Source organism: Rattus norvegicus, chromosome 4, assembly GCF_036323735.1.
Source record: "Rattus norvegicus strain BN/NHsdMcwi chromosome 4, GRCr8, whole genome shotgun sequence".
NCBI lineage: Eukaryota > Metazoa > Chordata > Mammalia > Rodentia > Muridae > Rattus > Rattus norvegicus.
This window is the reverse complement of record NC_086022.1, coordinates 142,092,531-142,118,736: the sequence shown is the minus strand read 5'-3', so window position 1 is coordinate 142,118,736 and position 26,206 is coordinate 142,092,531. Positions and strand designations below refer to the sequence as shown.

General features: G+C 42.6%; 1 protein-coding gene and 1 long non-coding RNA gene across 4 annotated transcripts; both read left to right on the top strand.

Annotated features, from left to right (window-relative positions):
* Nucleotides 1-12,063: 12,063 nt before the first annotated feature.
* On the top strand, nt 12,064-12,544 carry LOC134486829 (uncharacterized). The gene is made up of 2 exons (XR_010066251.1): nt 12,064-12,249; nt 12,317-12,544. It is a non-coding gene; the product is annotated as an uncharacterized LOC134486829 (long non-coding RNA).
* A 177-nt stretch (nt 12,545-12,721) lies between these two features.
* LOC134486828 (uncharacterized) lies at nt 12,722-17,987 on the top strand. Of its 3 annotated transcripts, none has more exons than XM_063286973.1 (3): nt 12,722-12,789; nt 12,865-14,163; nt 17,019-17,987. In XM_063286973.1, the coding sequence occupies exons 2-3, from the start codon at nt 13,200-13,202 to the stop codon at nt 17,027-17,029; spliced, it is 975 nt and encodes a 324-aa protein (XP_063143043.1). In that variant the 5' UTR covers nt 12,722-12,789; nt 12,865-13,199; the 3' UTR covers nt 17,030-17,987. The 3 variants fall into 3 exon arrangements, 2 of the variants coding, with proteins under 2 accessions (XP_063143043.1, XP_063143042.1); XR_010066250.1 differs by lacking the exon at nt 12,722-12,789 and having other exon boundaries at nt 12,806-14,163; nt 17,019-17,692; nt 17,760-17,987; XM_063286972.1 differs by lacking the exon at nt 12,722-12,789 and having other exon boundaries at nt 12,806-14,163.
* Nucleotides 17,988-26,206: the final 8,219 nt, after the last annotated feature.

The window sequence follows — 26,206 nt, the reverse complement described above, 5'->3', positions numbered from 1 at the left end:
CTTTCTTTGCTGTTAGAAATGGCTGTGGGTCTCAGTTCTTTTACATGGAGAGAGGCCTCTAAGGGAAACTGCTCATCTTTCTTGCAGCAAGGGATAGACCTCAGGTACCGCCAGTATCTAATAATAATCTAGGTACCATCCAAGTGCCATGGCAGGAAGGGAACATAAGAGAAAGAGAAGCTAACATTTTTAGCTTCTGGTGTATGAAGAAGTCATTAACTGTTATGTACTCACATCAGTATGTAACAGTACAACTTTTGGAAGGGGTTACGGATGCTGAGTAGTCCCCATAAGTCACAAAGGCTGCTTACAAACCTTAGAGAATTATATGATATGAATCTGCAAAACAAATGGGATTTGCCTATATGATTGCTGTAAATATTTTAGAGTAGATATTCACTGATGATGATGATGATGATGATGATGATGATGATGATGATGAATACAGTACACCCCTAAAGCATAGCACTGTGATGTTGGTTTGTATTTTGAGTTCTTCTCCTTTTAGCATTATTGGTACTTTAAAATTTGAATTTAAATCTGAGACAATTAGAGGTAGAAGAACTCACAGAAAGCCTACTTAGGTGTAGTTGACATTTTCCACACAACTGCAGTTCTTGAAGGTTAGTGTTATTATCAGACATTTCTATCCTGACCCCAAATTCTATTCATAGTGTAACTGCACTTCATCAGAAAAATATAGGTTGGCTATAAGTCTGGAAGCACAAGCAAATGATCACAATGTGTTGTATACACTGTTTTCAGATTTTATAGGCTCCTGTTGTTAAGTGTCAAATGAAGAAACATAACTGTGTGTTAGTATGATTATGGTGGTACTATTGATAATAAACAAGCTTTTTCTACATAAGAATCACATAGCATCTGAATAGATACAGATAGTGCAATGTATATCCCCAGAAATATACAATTCAGATATTAAAAAACAGTGTGATCCTGTCAGTTTTGGGAGCATGTCTGAACCTGGAATATATTAGAGATAGAGTAAGCCAGATACAGATTTGTATGTGCACACCCACAAGCGCGCGTGCGCGCGCGCATCGAAATATATGGAAATACATGGAATGGCCATAAGTTAATCACACAGAAAGAGAATAGAACAGAATAGTACAGCTTACGTGAAAGAATCTTCTAGACGTGAGGAGGCAGGAAGGAGTGAGGATGATCAGGAGGTACAGATTTGAGTTCTGTGGCATGGTGAAGGAACTGTATTTGATGATAATGCTAATGTGTTACGTATTCTAAAATATCTAGAAAAGAGAGGTGTGCGTGCACTTCCACAAAGCAATGACAGATGGGCCAATGACCATGACTTGATCATTGCACGGTACAGACATGTGTAGAATCACAACCCTCTACCCTATTAATATGCAGTTATATGTTAATTAAAAATAAAAGTCAAGAACTGGAGAATATGAATGTTTGAAAAAAAGCAGCACATCGAGTAAGTGTTTATCTGTCAGATTGACGAATCTGAATAATTTTATTGATCACAGAAATGCAGTCAAGATGGAGGCAACATAACGTATTCATTAACAGTACACTTCTCCCTCTGTACTCCCCATTCTGGCTGTCTGTTAGGCAAGTCATTTATTTCAGATGGCCCTGATCTTCTTATCTGTAACTGGAGCCTATACTTGTAAAAAGAGAAATAGAGTTGCATAGAATCACATAAATGGGTTACATACCGGAGCTAAAAGATGGCTGCTTGCAGTTATTTAGATTTATTCAAATAATAAACATATGTAAATGTCTCAAATGGAGGAAATACAGCTCATCAGAAGGAACGCTTGACTTCTACTTATCCCTATTGTACGTGTTATTCAACAGAGGTATTCGATTTTCTGATTGATACAAGTTGTATGACACACTTTCATGCAGATCCCCTCCGGATTGTGCCCCACAGGCGATGTGGAATAAACATTTAGAAGCCTAGGTAGGGCAGGGGCTGTTGTAGAAAGCCTGGTCTCCTTCAGTTCATGTCACAACTTAACAAGTGACCAAAAGGACAGTGTTTTGTAATAATATGATTTATTCTTACTCATGTATGTCCAGTTTGTCTGGGCTTAAGTCTGACTAAGCATTTTACATTTTCTTTGGATTATGTACTAATTGCCCAGGGTAATTTCTTCTTATGGAAAATGGTAGTGGGATAAGAGAACAAACTCAATCCTGTAGCAACATCCCACTGGCTAGGACAAATCACAGGATCAAGTTCAATGTCAAAGTGGCAGGAATATGCACTTCACTATGAGGCTGTGCCCGAACATGGATGAATTCTGTCTCTAGAGATAAGTAAAGAACTAAGGTCAGTACTGGACTTTCCACTGATCGTTCTGATTTTTTTTCCTGTGTGTCTGTGGATGGGCATTGCACAAGTCTGTGCTACGGTTTATTCATAAAGTAAGTAGGTTGACTCATCTCAGAGAGTCTCAATCTTGGATCTAAATTAGAATCACCCAAGTGAAGCTTTTCAAAACCAATTGATCACATAGAGTACCAAAAGGAAGGGCAGTGAAATCGCAGTCTTTGGAGGCAAGGCTGGAATACTGTTGTGTTTCTAAAGCTTTCTAGAGAGTTGTAACGTTCAAGTATTGCTGGGAACTGCTGTGTTGGACGGGTAATGTCAATTGGCAGCTTGATGAGATTTAGAATCACAGACAGACAGCCCATGGGTATGTCTCCAGAGAGGTCTAGTGGAGTAGGAAAAGCACACCCTGACTGTGGGAAGCACCATTCCATGGGCTGAAGTCCGAGGAAAATTGAAGGAAGTTCCTGAATTTGTCCTTCTGTTTCCTGGCTGTGGAACCATGTGACCAGCTGCCTCCAGCTTCTGGAGCTAGTGCTTCCCTGACGTGACAGACTGTAGCCTCCAAAGGCTTTGTCCTATGTTGTTTCTTCTCAGGTATTTGGTCACAGGGAAAAGAAAAGCAACTAGGGCTGACACAGTGAGTCAGTGGGCAAAGAGCTTGCCATGCAGATTTGGGGACCAGGGTTCAAATCCCCAGCATCCATGTAAATATCAGTAGGCATTGCCACCCATTTGTAATCCCAATCCTCTGAAGACTCAGAGAGTCACCAGAGCATGCTGACTAGTTACAGTAATTGAATAGGGAGCCCAAGGCTCAAGTGAAAGAGCTCACATCAATATACAAGGTAAAGAGAAACTAAAACATATATGGTGTCAACCTTTAGCTTCTCCATGCACATATAAACCTATGTATGCCACCCACATGAAACACCCTTATGCATGCACATGAACACACACACACACACACACACACACACACACAACCATCCTGAGGTGTCATCCCAGTGGGAGGGGGAAATAGTTTGTGCCTCCAGTAATTGCAGAATTTCCTCCAAAGAACAGCACTGATGTCATCTTTACACAATTCGTGTGCTTCCAGGCAGTCCTGATCTCTCCCAGTAATTGCAGTTGGCTGGAAATGTTTTATGAAACAGCTGAGAACTCTTCCTTCTTTTCTTCCTTACCCCTTCTTTTCCTCCTCTGCCTCCTCCTCTACCTCCTTCTTTCCCCACTCCCTCCTCCTCCTCTTTTAGTCTTCCCCTCCTGTCCTTCTTCCTTTATGTCATTTATTCTCCATTCCTGTCTTAATTATTCTTTGTGTGCCATTTTCCCTTTGCCACATAGAACCAGCATTGCTCACTTTCCTTTCAAGACTGGCAGTGTTTCTCATGCCCCTGCCTCCTGCTCCTCTCTCCCTAGCTGCCTCAGTATCCTAGTGCAGAAGGGAATTTACACTCCCATGAGAGAAACTCTGAGACCTTCTGAAAGGGATCTTGGGATGAAATGCAATCAAAGCTTCATGCGTGTAATAGAGAGATGCTGTACTGACTGTGCATGGGTGCGAGCTGGACTGATGTCTCATGAGAACTCAATCTGAACTCGGTGAATGTTAGTGAAGATTTGTCCTAATTCACTACAATCTTATTCTATGGTTATTTATTGGCTGCTTCCAGCAGTTTCCTCAATGTTTCTTCCTCACCAACAAACAATTGCAGTTGGGGACATGTGAGTGAAAGAAGTCACAGTTCAGAGGCTACAGGGAATTTATTTTGGTGAGAATATTCAATTTTTTCCTTTTCTCTTTTGCCATTGCATTTGGTATTTAAAAATCATTATATCTTATGGATGTAAAGCACACTCCTTTGCCCTGAATTATACTTCTGTGCAATAGGAATATGCCTCATGCTTGAAAATTTATTATGGGGAATTGACAACAGTTTCCGCCTTGGAGGCATGCACAGTAACGGTGCATTTTATAACAGGTGACTTCGTGAGGGAATTAGCCATCATCCAGAATGGTTCGTGCTGTGTCTGAATGTGTGCATTTTCTTAAATCCTAAAACAAAACAACCTCAAAATGAACAACTTCATTGATCAATCAGTACATTTATTCCTAACAAATATCAATCGAGTTGATATCATTAATTAATATTAATATGTATCGAGCCAGTTCTTTCTAAGTCCTTTACATGAACATTTTCTACTTACTGCTTAGATGACCATAGGAAGTCGTTATTGATATTATTCACATTTAATAGGCCAGCAAAGGAGATATACAGGAACAGAAAAACTTGTCAAACTGGAGTTGGTAGGAGGCAAGGCAAGATCCAAACCCAGGTTGTTCTCCCTCCAAACCTCACGCTGTTCACCACTCCCCTACATTGCTCCACATGTTTATAATTATTATAATTAACAGTGGTGCAGCACTTTACCACACACAAGAGGCTTTCCCAAACATCTAATCTAATCCTAGCCTAATGACCTGGCACAATGAAATTTCTTTTATGTATTTTGCATTTAAAGTTGTAAAAAAAAAAAACCAGTGTTAAAATACACCCTTAAAAGACTTGCTTTAAAAAGGTATTAGCAACCAAAAATTATAATAATAAAAAAAACAGCAAGGCAAAGTAGAAATCTGGAACTATTTCACTTCATTAGGACTGAGCAGAGCAACCCTGGCCCAGTGCTCATGCTAATTGGTATCCAAAGGACAACTGTCCACTCGATTTTGGAAAAACAAGCTATTGTAACACACGAGCCTTTGCTTTGAAGTCTAACTTTGCATTGCAACTAATTAAGGGAAATACCATCCACATTAACTGGATTTTTAAAGCAATGGATGAAAATAGTTTTAGAAATGGACCATGAGGTTTGGTAAATATGATTAATGAACTCAGGCCAGTGGGCTTTGCATACAGCTTCAGATTTATAGAGAATGACCCAAAAATTCAAAATATTGATGTATTTGGGTTAAATCTTACATTCTAGTGATTTATGAGGGGAAAACATCAAGAGCCTATATCTGCATTAACAGGGGATTTCTAGTTAGAGTGACACTGTTTCTAGGGTCTATTCTTTGCACATATTAATAATCTAGATGTAGCATAAAGTCACAGAATCATGAGTTAGTAGGACCCCTGGAGATTAAGTTTTCCCACTTTTGTAGAGAGAAGTCAGGCCTATTAGATGCGATGGCTAATTTATTTTACTTCTTCCTTGCTGTACCTTCTTTTAAAAGATTTATTTTATTTTAAATTGTATCTGTGTGTATTTGTATGAGTTTAGGTGCTCATGGAGGATGGGATCTCTCAGAATTAGAATTCTGTGTGATTGTGATCAGTTCAATATGGGTGCTAATAACCAAACTCACATCCCCTACCAGAGTCGTGTGTGTTCATAACCACTGAGCTGTCCCTTCAGCCCAGGGTGTCTTCTTTCTTTCTTTGTTTCTTTGTTTCTTCCTTCCTTCCTTCCTTCCTTCCTTCCTTCCTTCCTTCCTTCCTTTCTTCCTTTCTTTCCTCCTCCTCCCCTTCCTCCTCCTCCTCCTCTTCCTCCTCCTCCTCCTCTTCCTCCTCCTCCTCTTCCTCCTCCTCCTCCTCTTCCTCCTCCTCCTCTTCCTCCTCCTCCTCCTCTTCCTCCTCCTCTTCCTCCTCCTCCTCCTCATCCTCCTCCTCCTTCTTCTTCTTCTTCTTCTTCTTCTTCTTCTTCTTCTTCTTCTTCTTCTTCTTGTTCTTCTTCTTCATCAATTTCTCTCGTCAGCTCTTGTGATACCTAACTTGGAATTTTTGGTTTAGAAAATTCCTGTTTTCTCTGTTAACTAAATTATTATCTCCTCTGACAACTGAGAAGAAAGTGTGATATCTGACTGATGAAGGGGGCTAGATTATGGGCATCTTTCTCCAGAATATCCTAACTCCTATGCAGAAGACAATGAGATTTCATACTTTAGATCTTCAGGGGGAGTAAAATACCTACCACTAATTAAAGGATTAGTAACCAAAGTGGGAGATGCAAATCTCCCTTTCATCTAATTTCAAGCATTTCCTACTTTCTTTCCTCCTTCTCTCAGATAGATAGAACCAGATCCTCTAAAAAGACTTTATAACTCCAAACCAGGCAAGGATCTCAATTTTCGAAAGGAATCCATAACATTTTTTCCCCTTATAACTTGAAAGTTTCCATTCTAAGTCTTTTCCTTTGGAAATAAGATATTTTCACTTTAGTTATTATACAACTAGCCCAACAACATATAACCTATTAGTGACAGAAGATTAGAACCTTTGCTTCTGCTGTAAGACTGTGCCAGGAAGAGTAACATATGTAGGACATTTTCTCATGAATCTAGGGACTCAGAGGACCAAGACAAAGCTGTCTATAGTGGGGGAAGGTTGCTGCCTGCTTTCAAAATGGCAGCTTTAATAAATACTGCGTCTTTTGGAAAGGGGAAGCATTGCATTCTTACATGGCAAAGAGGCAGAATGGCAGACTAAACAAATAGATAAACAAACCAACCAACAAACAAATAAGTAAATAAGTAAGTAAAGTAAATGAGAAAACCTGGCACAGGGCCGTATGTGATGGTGACAGTCTATTCCCAAAAGCAGAACCCTCCGGCTGCATCTCCTTCCCTTTCAGTGAATGATCTGTCCTCAGGGTCAATGAAACAGCAACAACCCAATTAAATTGTTAGTCACTAAAGCCAGTGAAGGCAGGCTTAGTTTCCTTCCTCTCAGCACTATCTCAGTGGGAATGTGTTTCTAACACATGAATTATCCTGGACAGTTTCAGTCCACAGCATCTGGGCTCCGAACTCCAGTCTTGTTTTCACTTAATATTGAAAACTTTTTTTGCATGTGAGCACACCCATCAGGAAGCCCTTGCATGAAAATAGCAAAGAGGTCCTAAGTTTTTAAAGGTTTCTCTTTAAGACATGGCTTCAGAAATGACCTTCAAGGGCTTTTTCCTCCTCTCTGATTAGTGGGTGCAATAACCTTTAGCTGAAGAAAAGGACACCCAAAGAGCAAGGCAATAATAAAGGAATTACTTTGGCAATTACTAGTGTAATTATGAGTCCACCTTTGAAAATAGATGAAAAATCAGTAGTGAAAAACACAGCACCACAGCCTATGAGAACTGAAATGCCAGAATCAGTTAGGCTATTTTGTGAACTTCTAAGGTTGGAATATCTTTGGTGTCACTAAAATAATGTGTTTTTTTTTAACTTTCCTCCCAGTACAGTGAATGGTATTTTCTATGTCATTAGTATTATCAAACCTGATGAGTTACCTGGTATCTGTTAATTAGTATGAATTTTGGCCCTGTGGTCTCTTAAGTGGAAATAATCTATCTGACCAGTCTACTTCATAAGATACATATAAGCTTAAAAACCTAAGAAAACTAGGAAAACCATTTTGGTTTTCAAGTGAAATACTGAGCTCTCTGATCTTCTCTTCAACGAGAGGAGCTTTTATTGTCTGTGATGGTTAATATTTATTGTTGGGGCAGGAGAGATGTTTCAGTAGTTAAGCTGCTCTTATGGAAGCCCTGGGGTTGGGTTCCAGCAACCTCTTGGTAGTTCACAAACATCTGTTACTTTAGTTCCAGGGGATCCAAAGCCCTGACTTCCACAGGCACCAGACACCCGTATGGTACAGAGATACATGAAAACAAAACATGCATACATATTACAGCAAAACAAAACAAGCAAACAAACAAACAGAAAACTAGCAACATTCATTGTCAACTTGACTGTATTTAGAATCAGTTAGAGACATATTTCTCTAGGCATGTCTGTGTGGGTGCTTGCAGAAAGTATTAACCAAAAAGGAAGACATTTTTTGAATATGGACAGCACTGGGATTACAGACTTAATGAAAACTGAGAAACTAAGTTGAGTACTAGCATTCATTTCTCTCTGCTTCCTGACTGTAGACACAATCTGACCATTTTCACATTGCTACTGAGCCTTCCCTGACGTGTTGGACCGTATCCCCTCAAACTGTGAGGCAAAATATATCTTTCTTTCCTAAAGTTAGCTTTGCTGGGTATGTTGTCACAGCAATGAGAAATTTAACCAATGTTAAGTATTATCTTCTGTCCCCCAAGTCTCTACAGTCTATGGAGGAAAGAAACAAAACAAAACAAAAACAAAAACAGAACAAAGTACTAGTGTCCTTCTTCAGCAAAGAAAGGTCTCTAGTCACCTTTATTTAACCTGTTCACCTTTGACCAAAGTGAGAGAAATTACCAGATGCATTTGTGAGTACACTGTTTCTTTCCAAAACACAGGCTTCTGAAGCCCATCACAAACAGTCCTTATTGTAGCAGAACACCAACTGTATCGAGTAAGCCCTTTATTTGTGTAGTTAGAGCTACCAATGCAACAAAGAAACATATTGGATTTTTGTGTCATTTTTTTCTATTTTTTCAAATTAAATTTTTTGGTTTGTGGAGCCATGGAAAATGAACAATTAAAAAGTTCTTCATGGCTCTTCCATTCCCATTTTTACTTCAAATGATGACAGTTTGCTTGGAGTCCCTTTTCTCTTTGCCTCATTCTGAAGACCCTGGAACCATTGTGATTTGCCAGTAGTTCAGCAATTGTCATGGTTTGAATATACTTGGTGCAGGGAGTGGCACTGTTTGGAGGTGTGGCCTTGTTGGAATAGGTGTGTCATTGAGAGCATGGGCTTTATGAACCTCATCCTAGCTTCCTGGAAGTCAGTATTCTGCAAGCAGGTTTTAGATGAAGATGTAAAACTCAGCTCAGCTTACACCATGCTGGCCTAAATGCTGCCATGCCCCTGCCTTGAAGATATTGGACTGAGTCTCTGAACCTGTAAGCTGGCCTGTGATGGTTTGTATATGCTTGGCCCAGGGAGGATGTTACCCTGTTGGAGTAGGTCTGGCCTTGTTGTACTAGCTGTGTCACTGTGGACGTGGGCTTTAAGATTCTCATGCTAGTGGCCTAGAAGCCAGTATTTTGCTAGCATCCTTCAGATGAAGATGTAGAACTCTTAGTTCCTCCTGCACCATGCCTGGATGCTGCCAGGTTTCTGCCTTGATGATAATGAACTGAACCTCTGAACCTGTAAGCCAGCCCCAATTAAATATTGTCTTTATAAGACTTGTATTGGTCATGGTGTCTGTTCACAGCAGTAAAACCCTAACTAAGACAGACCTGGCCCAAGGGATTTCAGTGGAGAAGAACTTCAGTATGTGGCCTAGAGACTGTTTTTGTAGTATTTTGGAGAAAAACATGGCTGCTTTTTGCCCTTGTCTGAAGAGTCTGAAGAGACTCAGATTAATTGCATTGATAAAGGAAACCTCAGAAATAACCATCATAGACTTTGTTCTCTGGTTAAGTTTTATGAAGAGCATTTTGAATAAGCATAACAAACTTGAAAAAATATAAAATATATAGTTTGAGTATTAAAGGGTCACCAGGAAGTGAAATGGAACTGAATCCTGTGTTCAAGTATGCTAAATTGACTTAAGGGAGTGGTGACCTTGGGACAAGACGTTGTCCAGTCAAATTTACATCCAGATATCATGGTGTGCACCTTTGATCCCAGGAGATGCCAAGCAGATCTGTGAGTTCAAGGCCAGCCTGAGTCAGCCAAATCCTAGATGAAGAAAAACTTAAATCCAGGCATGGTGGCACACACCTTTAATCCCAGGAGACAGGCATGTCCATCTCTGAGTTCAAGGTCAAGCTACAAAGCAAGATCCAGGACAGTTGAACTTAGGCAGTGAAGGAGTTTAAAAAGAGGAAGTTAGTGATAATGTACAAGGGGGACATGTTCCAGCTCCTGCAAGCAACAGAACTAGGCAGATTTGCCCATGTGTTTCTGGCTTTGTAGTCAAGAGGAGAAGGAGACTACTGGGACATTTGATGCTGGTTATCTGGAGCTAAGAAATTAGTGGTGATTAAGAAGAGACCAGCATCACTGAGGTGAAATCTTCTGGAAAGTGTTTTCTGAGAGCATAAAGAAGCTGTGTTCCAGAGATTAGTCAAGGGGTCATGAAGAGCAGCTGAGGCTTGGCACTGTGAGGGGCCATGGAAGGCCATTGGTGAAGTTGATATCCAGGACTTAATGGGTCATGCAAAGGATTTGAGGCTTGTCACCATGAAGATAGTCTATGAGAGGCTATTGTGAAGCCTAGTTGCAGCAGATGACCCCAGTGTATTGGAGATGCCAGTACCATGGGATGATCTCCCAGAACTGTAGCAGCAGTGGAGTGGATCAACCTGAGCCTAGAGTGCTACAGAGGGCACGGCTGGAGAAGTGATGCCAACCGTTGGAGGATCCCAGAAAAACATGTGCGGATCCCAAAACATTGAAACAAGAAGCTGTAATACTGAAGCTGCCTTGGAGACCTCAAGATTTTGAAGATGCCAGAGCCATAGGATATCTTCTGAGGAATGTTGCTAACAGGGAGCGGAACCAGCCCAGGAAAAGAAGTTTGTTGCAGTCCACAAAGATGAAAATGGAGTTGGAGATCTGAAAACTGTTCAACGTCTGACATGGAGATGTAGAGTTCGGAATTTGCCCAGCTGGTTTCTTGTCTTGATTCGGGGATTACAGTTAAGTGGTTGGATGGATCTCAGAAGACACTTTGAACTTTGAACTTTTAACATTATTTAACATTATTGAAACTACTGTAGACGATAGGGACTTTGGAAGTTGGATTATATGTACTTTTTTATTATGTTATGGCTAGATATGGCACTCATAGACTCATGTGTTTGAACAAGCCTACGGGAGTGGAAAGCCAGCCTCAACTAAATGTTATTTTTATAAGGGTTACCTTGGTCATGGTGTCTGTTCACAGCAGTAAAACCCTAATTAAGACACTAATTATGGACATCCAAAGAATAACTGAAGCCATAGTTAAAATACAGACTCACAGTGTCCCTCCTCTCTACTGCTGAATAGCCTTGAGGTTCTGAACACTAAGGTGTGGCTCAGTTCCAGAATTGCCTCACCTTCAGGACCAGGAGCAAATATATATGTATGCCTACCCATATGGCACTATTGCAGATCCAAGAATACAGCCTTATTCATGAGTAAAACATCAAGTGCATTTTGAGTTACATGCTCTTTTCAGACCACAAGTGCTGCTTAAGGACCAACCATTAAGGCACCAATCATTGAACTATCCACCACTTCTGTCCTAGACTAAGGAAGTCTATTCCAGGTTTTCCCTCTGGGGAGGAGGTCAGGATTATAAATGTGATATAAATAGTGTAACAAGTCAAGAGTGGAATCATATAATTCTCTGGACTAAAGATGTATACTTTGAATGAAATCCACTAGTTATTCTGTGGGCCCTGTGTTCCACTGCATGCATTTATGTATGTGTGCTTTGACCTCCAGTTCCCTGGCCACTTCTCTAGCAAATTGAATTATTTTATTTTATCTTTTGATTAATACTGTTTGACCTCCATTAAGTCCCTTGATTTCATATTAAGGAGTTGATATGCTAAGAATGCTTGGTGTACCTGGGAGTTCTAGTTCAACCTCAGAATTTTTGAAATCACCTTAGGCTGTAATCAGAGCAAAGAAGCAAGAAGCAGAGTATTTCAGTCTGTAATAGAAAAATTGGAGAAATGCAATATAAATATGAATATGTGCTGCAGAATGTCAAATGGCTACTCTTCATATTTCTCCTTGGTTTCAAAACCTGTGAAAGACCCCAGCTTAGCAGCAGTAACGCCATTTTGAAAGGCTGTACTTAAGATGACTGGTTCAGAGAAAGGTTAAAACACTGAGTACAAAGCAGCTGCCAAGCAGGATGTGTTTGGTTGAAGGCCTGGCAACAGGACGACTGCGGTTGAGCACCTGACAATGAAAAAAGCCCCGGGAGAGGTCCCACACCCTGGTGGGGGGCCGAGTCAGTCGTTATGTTCCAAGAAGGTAGCTAGGAAACTTGCCCCCGGGCTGAACCCTTGGGGGGCCGAGTCAGCCGTTATGTTTCAGGAAGGTAGCTAGGAAACTTGCCCCCGGGCTAAACCCTTGCCATATTAGAATCCACCAATTATATCCCTGTAACCATGCATCTGCTTCTGTATGCTTGCTTCTGCTCCCCAAAATCCTATAAAAGCCCATCCTTGGTTCCGTGGGGCGTGCCAGTCCCCCGAGTGACTGAAGCGCCCGCAGGTGCCTGTGCCTGTGTATCCCAACAATAAACCAAATCCTCTTGCTGATTGCATCCTGTGGTGTCTCGGTCTGGTCTTTGGAGTTGGAGGGTCTCCATCCCGAGGAAAAGTTCTCCCTGAGAGCTTTTCATTTGGTGCATTGGCCGGGAAAGGAGATCCTCCACCCAGGGACCACCGACCACCCACTGGGAGGTAAGCCGGCCGGCGTCTGTCTGTCTGTCTAATTTTGTCTAGTTCTGCCTTATTCTGTCTGTTCTGTGAGCGCTCAGCCAGGTCTGTTCTGTGAGCGCTCAGCCAGGTCTATTCTGTGAGCGCTCAGCCAGGTCTGTTCTGTGAGCGCTCAGCCAGGTCTGTTCTGTGAGCGCTCAGCCAGGTCTGTTCTGTGAGCGCTCAGCCAGGTTGTTTGGAATTTGGGCGGGACGAAGAAGGAGCTGACGAGCTCGGACTTCTCGCCCCGCAGCCCTGGAAGACGTTCCAAGGGTGTTGGGGCCCGACTTTTCGGGGCCCAATCTGGGAGAGGAGAAAGATCCGGACTAACGGCACCTCTGTCTGTATTTTTGGCTTTCAGAGGGCCCCGGACCTTTGCCACCTCCATCTGACTTTTTGCTTTCAGTTTGGTACCAAAGCCGTGCAGCACGCCTGTCTGTTGTTTGTTTGACTGTTGGTGTTGTTTGTTTTCTCTGTGTTCTAATCTTCCTTAGAACTAACATGGGACAGTCCCTAACAACGCCCCTAAGTCTCACTCTTGATCATTGGGAAGACGTCCACGACCGGGCACACAACCAGTCCGTCGAGGTTAAAAAAGGAAAATGGCAGACTCTCTGCACATCCGAGTGGCCCACCTTCGGAGCCGGATGGCCAGTGAATGGCACATTTAATAAGATCATTATTTTACAGGTTAAAGATCGGGTCGTCCACGGACATCCTGACCAGGTTCCTTATATTATCACTTGGGAGAGTCTTGCCTTATACCCCCCACCTTGGGCGGAACCCTTCGTGGACCCGAATTGGCCTCCCCTCAACCCCCAGCTTGTCCCCTCGGCCCCGCCCGGTTTGCTGGCCCCGTCTTCCTCTCTCTACCCCACTCTAATTAAATCAGAGCCTTCTAAGAAACCTGTCCTCCCGGCAGACTCAAACTCCCCTCTCATAGATCTTCTCTCTGAAGATCCTCCTCCCCCATATCGTTTACCTACAGGCCCGGCTGAAACGGAGGAGGCAGAGCTGCCGGCCAGATCAGTTGCCGGGCCACAGTCTGATAAGGGTTTCTCCCCTGTCGCAGGGAGATTGCGCAATAAGCTCGAGGTGATGCCAGATTCAACCTCCCAGGCTTTCCCACTTAGACAGGGAACCGGTGGCCAGACCCAATACTGGCCGTTTTCAGCAGCTGACATTTACAATTGGAAACAACACAACCCTTCTTTCTCCAAAGATCCGGTGGCACTCACTGACCTAATAGAATCTGTTTTACTTACCCACCAGCCTACTTGGGATGACTGCCAACAGCTCTTACAGGCCCTCTTAACCTCAAAAAAAAAAAAAGAAAAACAAAGAGTGTTCCTAGAGGCCAGAAAGCATGTTCTGGGAGATGATGGGCGTCCCACCCAGCTGCCTGAGAAAATTGATGCTGCATTCCCACTTAAGAGACCAAACTGGGATTTTAATACAGCTGAAGGTAAGGGACACCTACGCCTTTATCGCCAGTTGCTTCTAGCGGGTCTCCAAGGGGCTATACGATGCCCTACTAATTTGACTCAGGTAAAACAGGTATTACAGGAAGCAGGGGAAACTCCCTCCGCCTTTCTAGAGAGACTTAAGGAGGCCTACCATATGTACACTCCCTATGATCCAGATGACCCAGGACAAATGACGAGTGTCTCTATGTCCTTCATCTGGCAGGCTGCTCCAGATATCAGGACTAAGTTACAGAGGTTAGAAAATTTGCAGGGCTATACATTACAGGATTTACTTAAAGAAGCTGAAAAGATTTTTAATAAGAGAGAGAATTGAGTCGAATCTTGGCCGCCGTAGTTCAGGGCCAAGAAAGGAAGGGAGATAGGGGGGAGCTCGAAAGGGGCTGAAGCTGGATAAAGATCAATGTGCCTATTACAAAGAGAAAGGGCACTGGGCCAGAGAGTGCCCCAAGAAGCCTGGCGGACCCCGAAAACCTCGACCACGAACCTCCCTCTTGGCTCTAGATAAAGATTAGGGAGGTCAGGGCCAGGAGCCCCCCCCCTGAGCCCAGGGTAACGCTTAAAGTTGGGGGGCAGCCGGTTACTTTCCTGGTAGACACAGGAGCCCAGCATTCAGTCCTCACCCAAGCTTCAGGACAACTCAGCGACCGGATGGCCTGGGTACAAAGAGCTACTGGTGAGAAACAATACCGATGGACTACGGACCGCCGGGTTCAGCTGGCTACTGGTAAGGTGACCCATTCCTTCTTACATGTTCCAGACTGCCCGAACCCTCTGCTGGGCCGTGATCTGCTCACCAAACTAAAAGCACAAATTCATTTTGAGGAAGGAGGGGCCCAAATAACTGGCCCCCACGGAACTCCCCTTCAAGTTCTAACCCTATGAACCGGGACAGGACACTGGCTTGGGCAGAGACTGGTGGGATGGGGTTGGCGCTCCAACAGCCCCCCTTAATTACAACTCCAGTCTCCATATCAAGGTATAAGGCTTCACATTACGAGGCTTCTAGATCAAGGCATCCTAGTCCCCTGCCGGTCGCCTTGGAATACGCCTCTTCTGCCTGTTAAGAAACCCGACACTGGAGATTATAGGCCAATACAAGACTTGAGAAAGGTCAACAAGAGGATAGAAGATATTCATCCGACTGTTCCAAACCCTTACAATTTGCTCAGTAACTGTTCATCGATGAGAAACAGGGGTATGCTAAAGGGGTCCTAACACAAAGGTTGGGACTCTGAAAACGCCCTGTGGCCTACCTGTCTAAGAAATTGGACCCTGTGGCCTCCGGCTGGCCACCGTGCCTAAAGATGGTGGCTGCTATTGCTGTCCTGATCAAGGACGCTGAAAAATTGACTTTGGGACAGCCACTCACCATCCTAGCACCCCACGCAGTGGAGGCCTTGGTAAAGCAGCCCCCAGACCGCTGGCTCTCTAATTCTCACACCAAGCCTTGTTACTGGATGCAGAACGGGTTCAGTTTGGGCCCGTAGTCGCCCTCAATCCTGCCATCTTGCTTCCTCTACCTGAGGAGGCAGCTTGGCAGAGGGAGAGCGAAAGGCTGGAGCTGCGATCACTACGGAGGACAAAGTGATTTGGGCGAAAGCCCTGCCTGCTAATACCTCCGCACAACGGGCTAAACTCATATGGCCTTGACTCAGGTGTTCAAGATGACAAAAGGTAAGAGGCTAAATATATATACAGACAGCCGTTATGCCTTTGCCACGGCACACATCCACGGGGAGATCTACCGGAGGCGGGAGCTGCTCACATCTGAGGGTAAAGATATTAAAAATAAGGCTGAAATTCTGGCCCTCTTAGAAGCCCTATTCTTGCCCAAAAGACTGAGTATTATGTATTGTCCAGGACACCAGAAGGGGCACAACCCAGAGGCACGAGGAAACCGGCTGGCCGATGCCACGGCGCGAGAAGTGGCCATGAGCAAACAAATCTTACCCTTAAATAGCCCAGACCAACCCACGCCCCCACCAGTGGGACAAACCAGTTGGGTTTATGCCCATGAGGACATAGAGCTCCTAGAAAAAATGGGGGCCATCTACCACCCTCAACTAAAACAGTGGGTCTACAAAGGAAAGACAGTTATGCCAATAATAATGACTTTTGAATTGATCTCTTTTTTACACAAATTAACCCATTTGGGGTTTAAGAAGATGAAAACCTTACTAGATCGGGAAGAGATAAATCTGTGGTTTTTGAATCGGGACAAAGCGATACAAAAGGTGACTGAGAGTTGCAAAGCGTGCGCTCAGGTTAACCCGGGAAGGACCATGATTGGACAAGGAGTTCGTCCTAGGGGACACCGTCCCGGCATCCATTGGGAAATTGATTTTACTGAAATTAAACCAGGTATGTATGGATACAAGTATCTCCTAGTGTTTGTAGACACCTTCTCAGGATGGGTCGAAGCCTTCCCCACAAAGCACGAGACTGCAAAAATGGTCACCAAGAAGCTCCTCGAGGAAATCTTTCCCAGGTATGGCATGCCTCAAGCGTTGGGGTCGGACAACGGGCCCGCTTTCGTCTCCCACGTAAGTCAGTTGGTGGCCAAATTGCTGGGGATTGATTGAAAATTACATTGTGCCTATAGACCCCAGAGTTCAGGTCAGGTAGAACGCATGAATAGAACAATTAAGGAGACTTTATCCAAACTTACGCTTGCAACTGGCTCAAAGGATTGGGTGGCCCTCCTTCCCCTAGTTCTATATCGGGCCCGGAATACCCCGGGCCCCCATGGTCTAACTCCTTTTGAAATAATATATAGAACACCACCCCCATTTGTCCATTTCTTTGATTCAAACATTGCTGATTTTGCTGACAGCCCTTCTCTGAGGGCCCATTTACAGGCCCTACAGATTGTGCAGAGAGACGTCTGGAGACCTTTGGCCGCTGCTTACCAGGACAAGCTTGAGCATCCGGTGGTGCCACACCCGTTCCAGATTGGAGACACCGTGTGGGTACACAGACACCAGTCCAAGAATCTCGAGCCACGGTAGAAAGGACCCTACACCGTCCTCCTGAGATCCACACACCACACGTCAAGGCAGTCCAGTCTGAGGAATTGACTAATCACAACACTACACCCCAGACATGGAGAGTTCAGCGCACTCCAAACCCCTTAAAGTTAAAACTCCTACGTGGCTCCTCCTAGCCCTTTTGTGGCCTAGAGTCAGTGGGGAAATAAGCCCCCACTAGACAGAAATTTCTTGACCAAGTCGAGTGAAAGATTTCACTCAAAGTTAGCAAAAAAAAAAAAATGGGGGAATGAAAGACCCCAGCTTAGCAGCAGTAACGCCATTTTGAAAGGCTGTACTTAAGATGACTGGTTCAGAGAAAGGTTAAAACACTGAGTACAAAGCAGCTGCCAAGCAGGATGTGTTTGGTTGAAGGCCTGGCAACAGGACGACTGCGGTTGAGCACCTGACAATGAAAAAAGCCCCGGGAGAGGTCCCACACCCTGGTGGGGGGCCGAGTCAGTCGTTATGTTCCAAGAAGGTAGCTAGGAAACTTGCCCCCGGGCTGAACCCTTGGGGGGCCGAGTCAGCCGTTATGTTTCAGGAAGGTAGCTAGGAAACTTGCCCCCGGGCTAAACCCTTGCCATATTAGAATCCACCAATTATATCCCTGTAACCATGCATCTGCTTCTGTATGCTTGCTTCTGCTCCCCAAAATCCTATAAAAGCCCATCCTTGGTTCCGTGGGGCGTGCCAGTCCCCCGAGTGACTGAAGCGCCCGCAGGTGCCTGTGCCTGTGTATCCCAACAATAAACCAAATCCTCTTGCTGATTGCATCCTGTGGTGTCTCGGTCTGGTCTTTGGAGTTGGAGGGTCTCCATCCCGAGGAAAAGTTCTCCCTGAGAGCTTTTCACCTGAAAATGTAAATTACATAGAATTCCCAATTATTTTACCTCCAGAGCCTTAGTCTTAAAACACGCTGGAAGAAACAGTGCTTCTAGAAGCATGTCTTAATTTTGGTTTTCCTGGAAGCAAGCCCTGGGAAATAGAATTGGGTAAAAAGTTTACTAAAGATGGGAGTCGGGGTATATGTGGGGAAATTCCTAGGAAATTCCTTGTGCAGGTTATGTGGTGCCAAGAATAGAGCTCAGGGATTCATGCATGCTAGCCAAGGACTCTACCAACATTCAGATTTATATTTTGTATTTTAAGATTGTGTACAACCCTAAACACAGAAAGCTCTCATGCACACTTGACCTTTGACACTGGTATCCTATTAAGGATCTTGGAAGACTGCTCAGGTCAATATCGTTTTTCTCTCATCTACCTGGACATAGTTTAATGAAGTAAAATGTGACCACCCTGTCTAGGTCTCTTTTCATCAGTGCCTAATGATTTAAAATTTTTTGGCTTTCTGAAATTTAATTCATAAGCCTTCAGGTAGCAATATAGGAAGTAGGATTGACTTTTTAAAATGATCTTTTGGATATAGTTGACTTGTGTGTATCTAATTTTAGCTCAAATCACTTCTATCTCTGAGCTAATAATGAGAAGACTCAATTTTAGTTGCAGCTTTGCCCTTCATTAGCTGTGTGGATTTGAGCAAGCCTTCTCTTCCCTCTGTTCATAATGATTGTCATCTAGTTGACTAAATGCTAGGCATTTTGCTAAGAGCTGTATATTCATTTTCTCATTTAATCCAAACATAACTCTGTGAGGTGAGTCTAAGACTTGCTCTATTTTCAGATAAGTAAAATGTAAGTGACTCACCCAGAGTCAAAGGACTAATAAGTTATGGGATCAGAGCTCAAAGCCAAGATCATGTGACTCAAGTCTCTGAGTATAACCTTTGGGCTATACTGCTTCTGTGTCTTAACATATTGTACCTGAGCATTAAATAGACTTGGTACAGGATTCATAATGCAAAGAAATTCTCGAGACTTCATATTATTTCAGCTACAAAATAGATATGTAACCCCATATTGTCTCCCAGTTCTAACAATGCTTCAATTCCCCTAAAAAGCATCTCTCACTCTGACTTTTAGTCCACCATAGAAAGGGTGGCTGACCTCCACTAGTCCCACTATCTTAAGATTAGGTACGTGATCCATTAGAGAGCTAATCAGCGTATTGTAACCAAGCACTGTAATTTTTGGTTCCAAGTTGATCATGTGATTTAATTCATGCTCAGGATATTTGTCTTGACTTTTGGAGGTGAATCAGGATTTAGGAAGATGTAGGTCCATAGCTGAAAGCAGTCAGCCACAGTTGCCATAGAAACAAGGAAAATGGGTTCAACAATCAACAAATTTATAAGCTTCTGTACTATAAGGGACATTGTTAACTGACTGACAAGCATTAATAGAATAGGAGAAATAATCTTCTCCAAAAATGCACAACATCCTTAACTATTGGCGAAATGAATTTTATTTTGAGATTTCATCTTATCTTTGCCAGAATGAAATAACCAAAGAAAACTGGTGAGAAACACTGGTGAATATGTGGGAGAGGGGCAATCATTTAATGTTGATGCATGTGAAAACTGGTGCTAGCACTATGTAGATCAGTGTAGAAGTTCTTCAAGAGGCTAGACATTGATGGAGTGTATGGTCCAGCCATACCATTCCTAGACATATACACAAATGGCTCTAGTTCTCACCACGGGGATGTATTCCCATATATCTTTCTTGTTGCTGTGTTTACAATAGCTAGGGCATAGAAGAGCCTAGATGATATCATCTAGGTCAGTAAATGCTACCAACGGATGAACAGACAATGAAAATGTTGTACTTATACACAATGGAATTTTATTCAGCTGTAAAGTGAAACTATGGAAATTTCAGCGAAGGAATGGAACTAGAAAAAAATTATACCGAGTGAGGTAACAGAGACCCAGAAAGACAATCTCAGCATGTTCTTGTTCATATGAGGATCCTAGGGTTGAAGGTTTATATTTGTGTGAGAACTTAGTCATAAACCGACAAAGATTAGATCAGGTCCAAATAGGGTAAGAGGGAGTACAAGTGGTCATTGTGTTATCTCCTGATTCAAGCCTTACCTGAACCAGGGCTAAGGCTACAAGTAATTGAACCACTGTTTTAATTTTAGGGCAGTGCTAGAGGTTTGGGGAGGGTTGATTTTGTTACTGGCCACCAGAAACTAACTATTCATTATGCTTCTTTTCTGTCACAAACCAACTAAATTTTGACAAAGTAAGCAGTTTCCTTAGAACGTGGCCTGGCCAGAGGATGCCAGGCCTTGAATCATCTCTAATTATTGCATGAGATATATTATCACAGTGGATGGGGATGTGATAAAATATCAGTTAAGTAATTGGATGAAACTTCATGACTCCCTCCTGCCAGAGGGCTTCCTGATCATTTGATGCTCTCCGGAAGACATTCATTGCTAATAGTCACCATTCCTTTCAAGACAGTGAACTGCTGCCTCAGATGACTGTGAGTCTTTGAGGAAACTTATTGCCATCCCTTTTATTTCTCTGTAATTGCATTTGAACTTTGAAACCAAAAGAATCATTTAGGTTGAGGTAATATGACTTGATTGAATTATCTCCTCATAAGTCCTCACATTTCATTGGCTTGTAGGACTCACAGTTTGGATGAGGCCTTTGGAGAATAGTTTCTCCAATCCTCTCATTTAATAGACAAGGGGGTGGCAACTAAACATTGGTATGAGCCACATTGTAGTTCCAGACTGTCATGAGCTTGATTCAAGGCCTGTTCATGCCATGCAAGGATTATTTTTACAACACTACCTCCATTTTCCTGGTCCTGAATGAGCTTATGTGTTACTTGACTGTACAATAGTAGAGTCCAGGAGACAGGTGAAATGAGTACAGCTTGGTCAGGAGAGAATTTGCCTTGCTTACAATTTTTCCTCTATTCCTTTTTGAGATAGACTGGAGGGATACAAAAGCCTCCTGGATGATCATCAGTCAGGAGACTTCCCTAGTAATTAATGTATAAAAAACTAAAACAATCAAACCTTTGTCATTTGTTCTTACATGGTAAGAGAATTTGTGATAAAGTTTTGGTGACCAGAAAAGAAAATAAGATTTTTTCCTTTTATTTTTTCTATCTTTATTAAATTGGGTATTTCTTATTTACATTTCGAATGTTATTCCTTTTCCAGGTTTCCGGGCCAACATCCCCCTAGCCCCTCTCCCTCCCCTTCTATATGGGTGTTCCCCTCCCTATCCTCCCCCCATCACCACCCTCCCCCCAACAATCATGTTCACTAAGGGTTCAGTCTTAGCAGGACCAAGGGCTTCCCCTTCCACTGGTGCTCTTACTAGGCTATTCATTGCTACCTATGAGATTAGAGTCCAGGGTCAGTCTTTGGGTAGTGGCTTAGTCCCTGGAAGCTCTGGTTGGTTGGCATTGTTGTTCGTATGGGGTCTCGAGCCCCTTCAAGCTCTTCCAGTCCTTTCTCTGATTCCTTCAACGGCGGTCCCGTTCTCAGTTCAGTGGTTTGGTGCTGGCATTCGCCTATGTATTTGCTGTATTCTGGCTGTGTCTCTCAGGAGAGATCTACATCCGGTTCCTGTCAGCCTACACTTCTTTGCTTCATCCATCTTATCTGGTTTGGTGGCTGTATATGTATGGGCCACATGTGAAGCAGGCTCTGAATGGGCGCTCCTTCAGTCTCTGCTCTAAACTTTGCCTCCCTATCCCCTCCTAAGGGTATTCTTGTTCCCCTTTTTAAAGAATGAGTGAAGCATCCACATTTTGGTCATCCTTATTGAGTTTCATGTGTTTTGTGCATCTAGGTAATTCGAGCATTTGGGCTAATATCCACTTATCAATGAGTGCATACCAAGTGTGTTTAGAAAATAAGATTTTATATGACTTAAGAAACTTACTTTCTAATTATAGATGAGTTGAGTTCTTTATAGTAGTTTTTTTTTAATTGACACATAGTATTTGCATCTATTTTTGGCTTCAGATTAATGAATTCTATGACCAGACAGTTTCATGATCAGATTAGAGTTATTGACACTCAGATCATCTCAAATATTCATCATGTATTTGTATTGGGTGTATTCAAAGTATTCTTTGCTAGCTATTTTAAAATATTCAATTTATTTTGTTACCCATAGCTACTGTATTTTGCTGTTAACCTATCCAGTTATTCTTCTTACAAAGGTACACATCTAAACTCAACCATTATCCTCTCTCATCTCCGAGTTTCCCCTGCCCCTCATCATAGTAGATAAGTCCCATAGCATTGTCTGAAAATACCACCAGAATCTGTTTGTGTTGTTAGCTACCCTGGGTGACTGGATGACAGGATGATGCATTTATTCACTGTATTCTGTAAGTTTGCCTGTCTTTCTACTTCATATTCATTCTATGTACCAACATTTCAACTCTATAAGGTTTACAACCAATAATAGTGAATATTAAATTCATTTTGGGGTCACTGTGTTGTCCATTATGCACTAAAAACACCAAGCAATTAACCAAATTACAGCAATTCTATCTTGCGTTAATTCATTGTGAATTTTTTTCATTTCCTAAAGACATAATTAGTACATTATTATCAGTAATTTTACAGACTAAGAAATCAGAGAAGAATGAGGAGGGCCAGTAGGAGACTCAGAAGCTCAAATACTTAGGTCTTTTATTTTAACGATGGCTTTTACTTCAGTGACACTAAATAACCGGAAGTGTCAACAACTGGCCCTGAGGTTGGTTAATAGAGGGCTAGGTCACCACTCAGCCTCTGAAAGGGAAGAGAGCTGGCAGAAAAAATTACCCTTTGAAATGGACTTGGATAAGTGATGGCCATGCACTATAGCCCATCAGCACTGTATCACACACAAAGGAAGAAAGCCCCTAAGACTCTGAGCCTTTGATTCATGATACAATGGCAGAAATTAAGAGATACAGCTCAGAATTAGAAACCGCGTTACCAATTTAGGGAGCAAACGTAAATTTTAACCCTGAAATGAAATAATGACTACCTGCTCCACTGTGGATGACCATCAGCAGTGTTCGTGTCACTATGAAGAGATATAACTATGGAAGGAATCCAAAAAAGACCTGGTATTATTTCTCTATAGTAAGATGAGAGGCAATTTTAACCTTTCTTTTTTCTTAAATTAATAAGAAAGTGAACTGACTAAGCTAATACAAAGTGATTTTTGTCAACAGTGATTTTTTTGGGGGGGGGGTGAAGGAACTAATCTTGACACCTAGTTCTATTTTATGGAAGATCTGTTTGGAGCTGAGGGGATGTCCTTTAGAAAACATTAATGCTCAAGAACTCCTCACTCTCCAGTAGTAAAGTGTATTTTATGGGCTAGAAATGTTAAAGGTTAGTGGGCAAGTTTACTGCCGGCTCAGTGCCCCGTTTCTGCAGCTTTCTAAAACTTCTTGTAGTAAAGGAAGGAAGAACCTCCTAATGGAAACTGCCTTCTTGGAGCCATGGATGAAGTTGAAAGGGAAGAAGAAATTGAGCAGGAGTAGTCATTTCATACAACTGACAGGTATCATGAAGACGGTCACATTAACTTTATGAGAATTCTCCCAAGAGCCTTTTCACAAAAGCACTACAGCAAAATAGCAACTTCCATAGCAAACGCTGTGAGCTCAGCTAGACAGGGAGGAGGCAGACAGTGGGCATGATAGTGTAATGCCTCCTTTCCCTCAGTACCCTCACATCACGCAGGGATTCGGGGCCCCCTCTCCTGTAAGTCCAAGCCACAGCACAGTAGCCTACTTTCTGACACTGCAGTTAAGCTCTATTTGAACACTTACGTAAGAACTTCAGAATGCACAAGACAGAAGGGCAGATCCTGTCAACTAACTGAAACCCTTCATTCTGAAGATTAAGTAATTAATGCACTCTTCAGAAAATCCTGAGTACCTACTGGGTGGTGAATTTTAGTGCCTCATAACCCAGGAAGACTACTTGTTTAAAGAAAAGAGCTTTGGGCCATGTACAGTGTTATATTCCCCAAATGGACAGTCTGTGCACTATAGAGTTTATAATCGAGAGAGTAGACAAACAGGGACTCAGGTAGGTAGATCAGTAAAGGATTTATTAGTCCTAAGTGCTAAGACAAACCAAAGTTCTGAGTATGAGAGTATAATAGAAAGAAGAGAAAAGCCAGACCTGAAGGTGGACCACTGGAAAAGGTCATGGTTCATGGCAGACTGTCGGCTGAATCAGCAGGTAATTACTGAACTAATGGCTTACACCACCAAGTCAAGTTCTATGCACTGAAAACAAAGCTGTCAGAAACCTTTGACTTTATGGGGACTTTCCCTATTCTTAAATTGAACATAGAGACAAGAGATTAAGAGATGGATGGTGTCATGTGCCTTATATCTCTAATTACCCTGGAGAAGTAAGGAAAACAAAGTAAGCAATGGGGATAGCATTGTAAGGGGTGTGATTTGGGAAGCCCTCAGTGATATGGGGAGACCTAAGCAAGTGCTGAAAAGAAGCAAGGGAATGAGCCCTGTGGATATCCCAATGAAGAACATAAACAAGTTGTCCTGTCTAGTATGGTAGGCCCCAGCCTTATGGAACATCCATATTTACACTGAATTTTAATTTAGTTGTCTTTTGCTGTAGGTCAACTATTCCATAGCTACCCATGTGATATCTCACAGTGATTGTTTTGGAGAGTGCAGATATAGAGAATTTCTGTTGTTCTGGAAATTTCTAACTGTAAGAAGGAGGGAGTGCCCAGTATGAAGTACCCTTAGATGAAAGGACATCATTTACAGATGAGCAGGAGAGTGGGTGTGGCAGGCACTGCAGACTGAGTGGGAGAACTGGAAGGCAGGGGTGGGGGTACAGGGACTCGGAGCAGTTTGCAGTGATGGGGGCTCATATTAGGTCATGAAGAAATGTGAAGCTTGTGAGATTCCACTGCCAAATGGGAAGCCACTGGGAGGTTGTGAACTAAGGATTGTAGGCTCACTATTGTACTTGAGAGAACTGCTATAAGTACTGTGTCAAGAACAGCATATGGAGTCAAAAGGGCAGAAGCAGACCAGTCATGAGAATTTTAGAGCTACCTAGACATTAGAGAATGGCGATTAGATCCAGGTAAGAATAAAGGAAAGTCTACCTATCTTTAAGGTAGACCAATTAGAATTCACCAATAACTTGAAATGATGATGGCATGGATTGGGTTGTATAATTAGAAAAAGCGGCTCATGTCTGATTTTATACTGAGGGAGATGCAATGTGGTTTGTCAATTGAACATAACTTTGCATGGTGAAGGAAGAGGGGTCTGGATGAATTCAAGATAGGAGCTCTGGAGTCATTAAGGCTGGATCTGCTTGCTCTTAATTGATAAAAGGAAGATTTGGGGAGGCACATGCTTGGGGTTGAGCTTTGAACTTATGTGAAGTTTGAAATGACTATTTGATATCAGGATAGAGAGGAAAATCAGGCAGTTATGGGTTGAAACCCAGAATACACTTGTAGCAATTAAAGTCCAGCAACTGGAGGAGTGCATGTGAATGCAGAAGTGTGGTAGGAACTGAGCCAGAGGCACTTTACTTCAAGGAGTAGGGGAGACGAGAGAAAACCATTGAAGACCAACAAGAACTTGTCTGTACAGCAGGCAGAAAAGAGAAGGAAATTTCTGGGCAGAGGTGTGATCAAATGTCCCATCCAGTCTTGTTTCTCACTATTCAAGTAAGATTATTTCAAATCACTCACTCGGTTTAGCAGCATGAGGCCATTGGTATGTTTGTCAGGACCACTCTCAGGGAAATAGATTCAAAAGAGAGATTAAGGAAAGTCATTTTTTTGCTTTAAAGGACAGCTGAGAAATGAAGTTATAGCCACAGGGAGAACTAGGTCGAGATTGTCGTGTTTTGTGGAGATGAGGGAAATCACAGCACACTTGAAGGCTGACACAGATCATTCAACAGAAGGAAAATTTAATTACGCATGAAAGAGAGGCAACAAATGTTAGGGAATATCCTGAAGTAGTCAGGAAAGGAATGGGATCTATTGTACATCTGGGGAATGCATTTACGTGAGACCAGCTGGTCAGGAAACAGA

Excerpts from the sequence above, each read along its gene's own strand:
- LOC134486828 (XM_063286973.1), top strand. The coding sequence starts at position 13,200 with ATGGGACAGTCCCTAACAACGCCCCTAAGTCTCACTCTTGATCATTGG.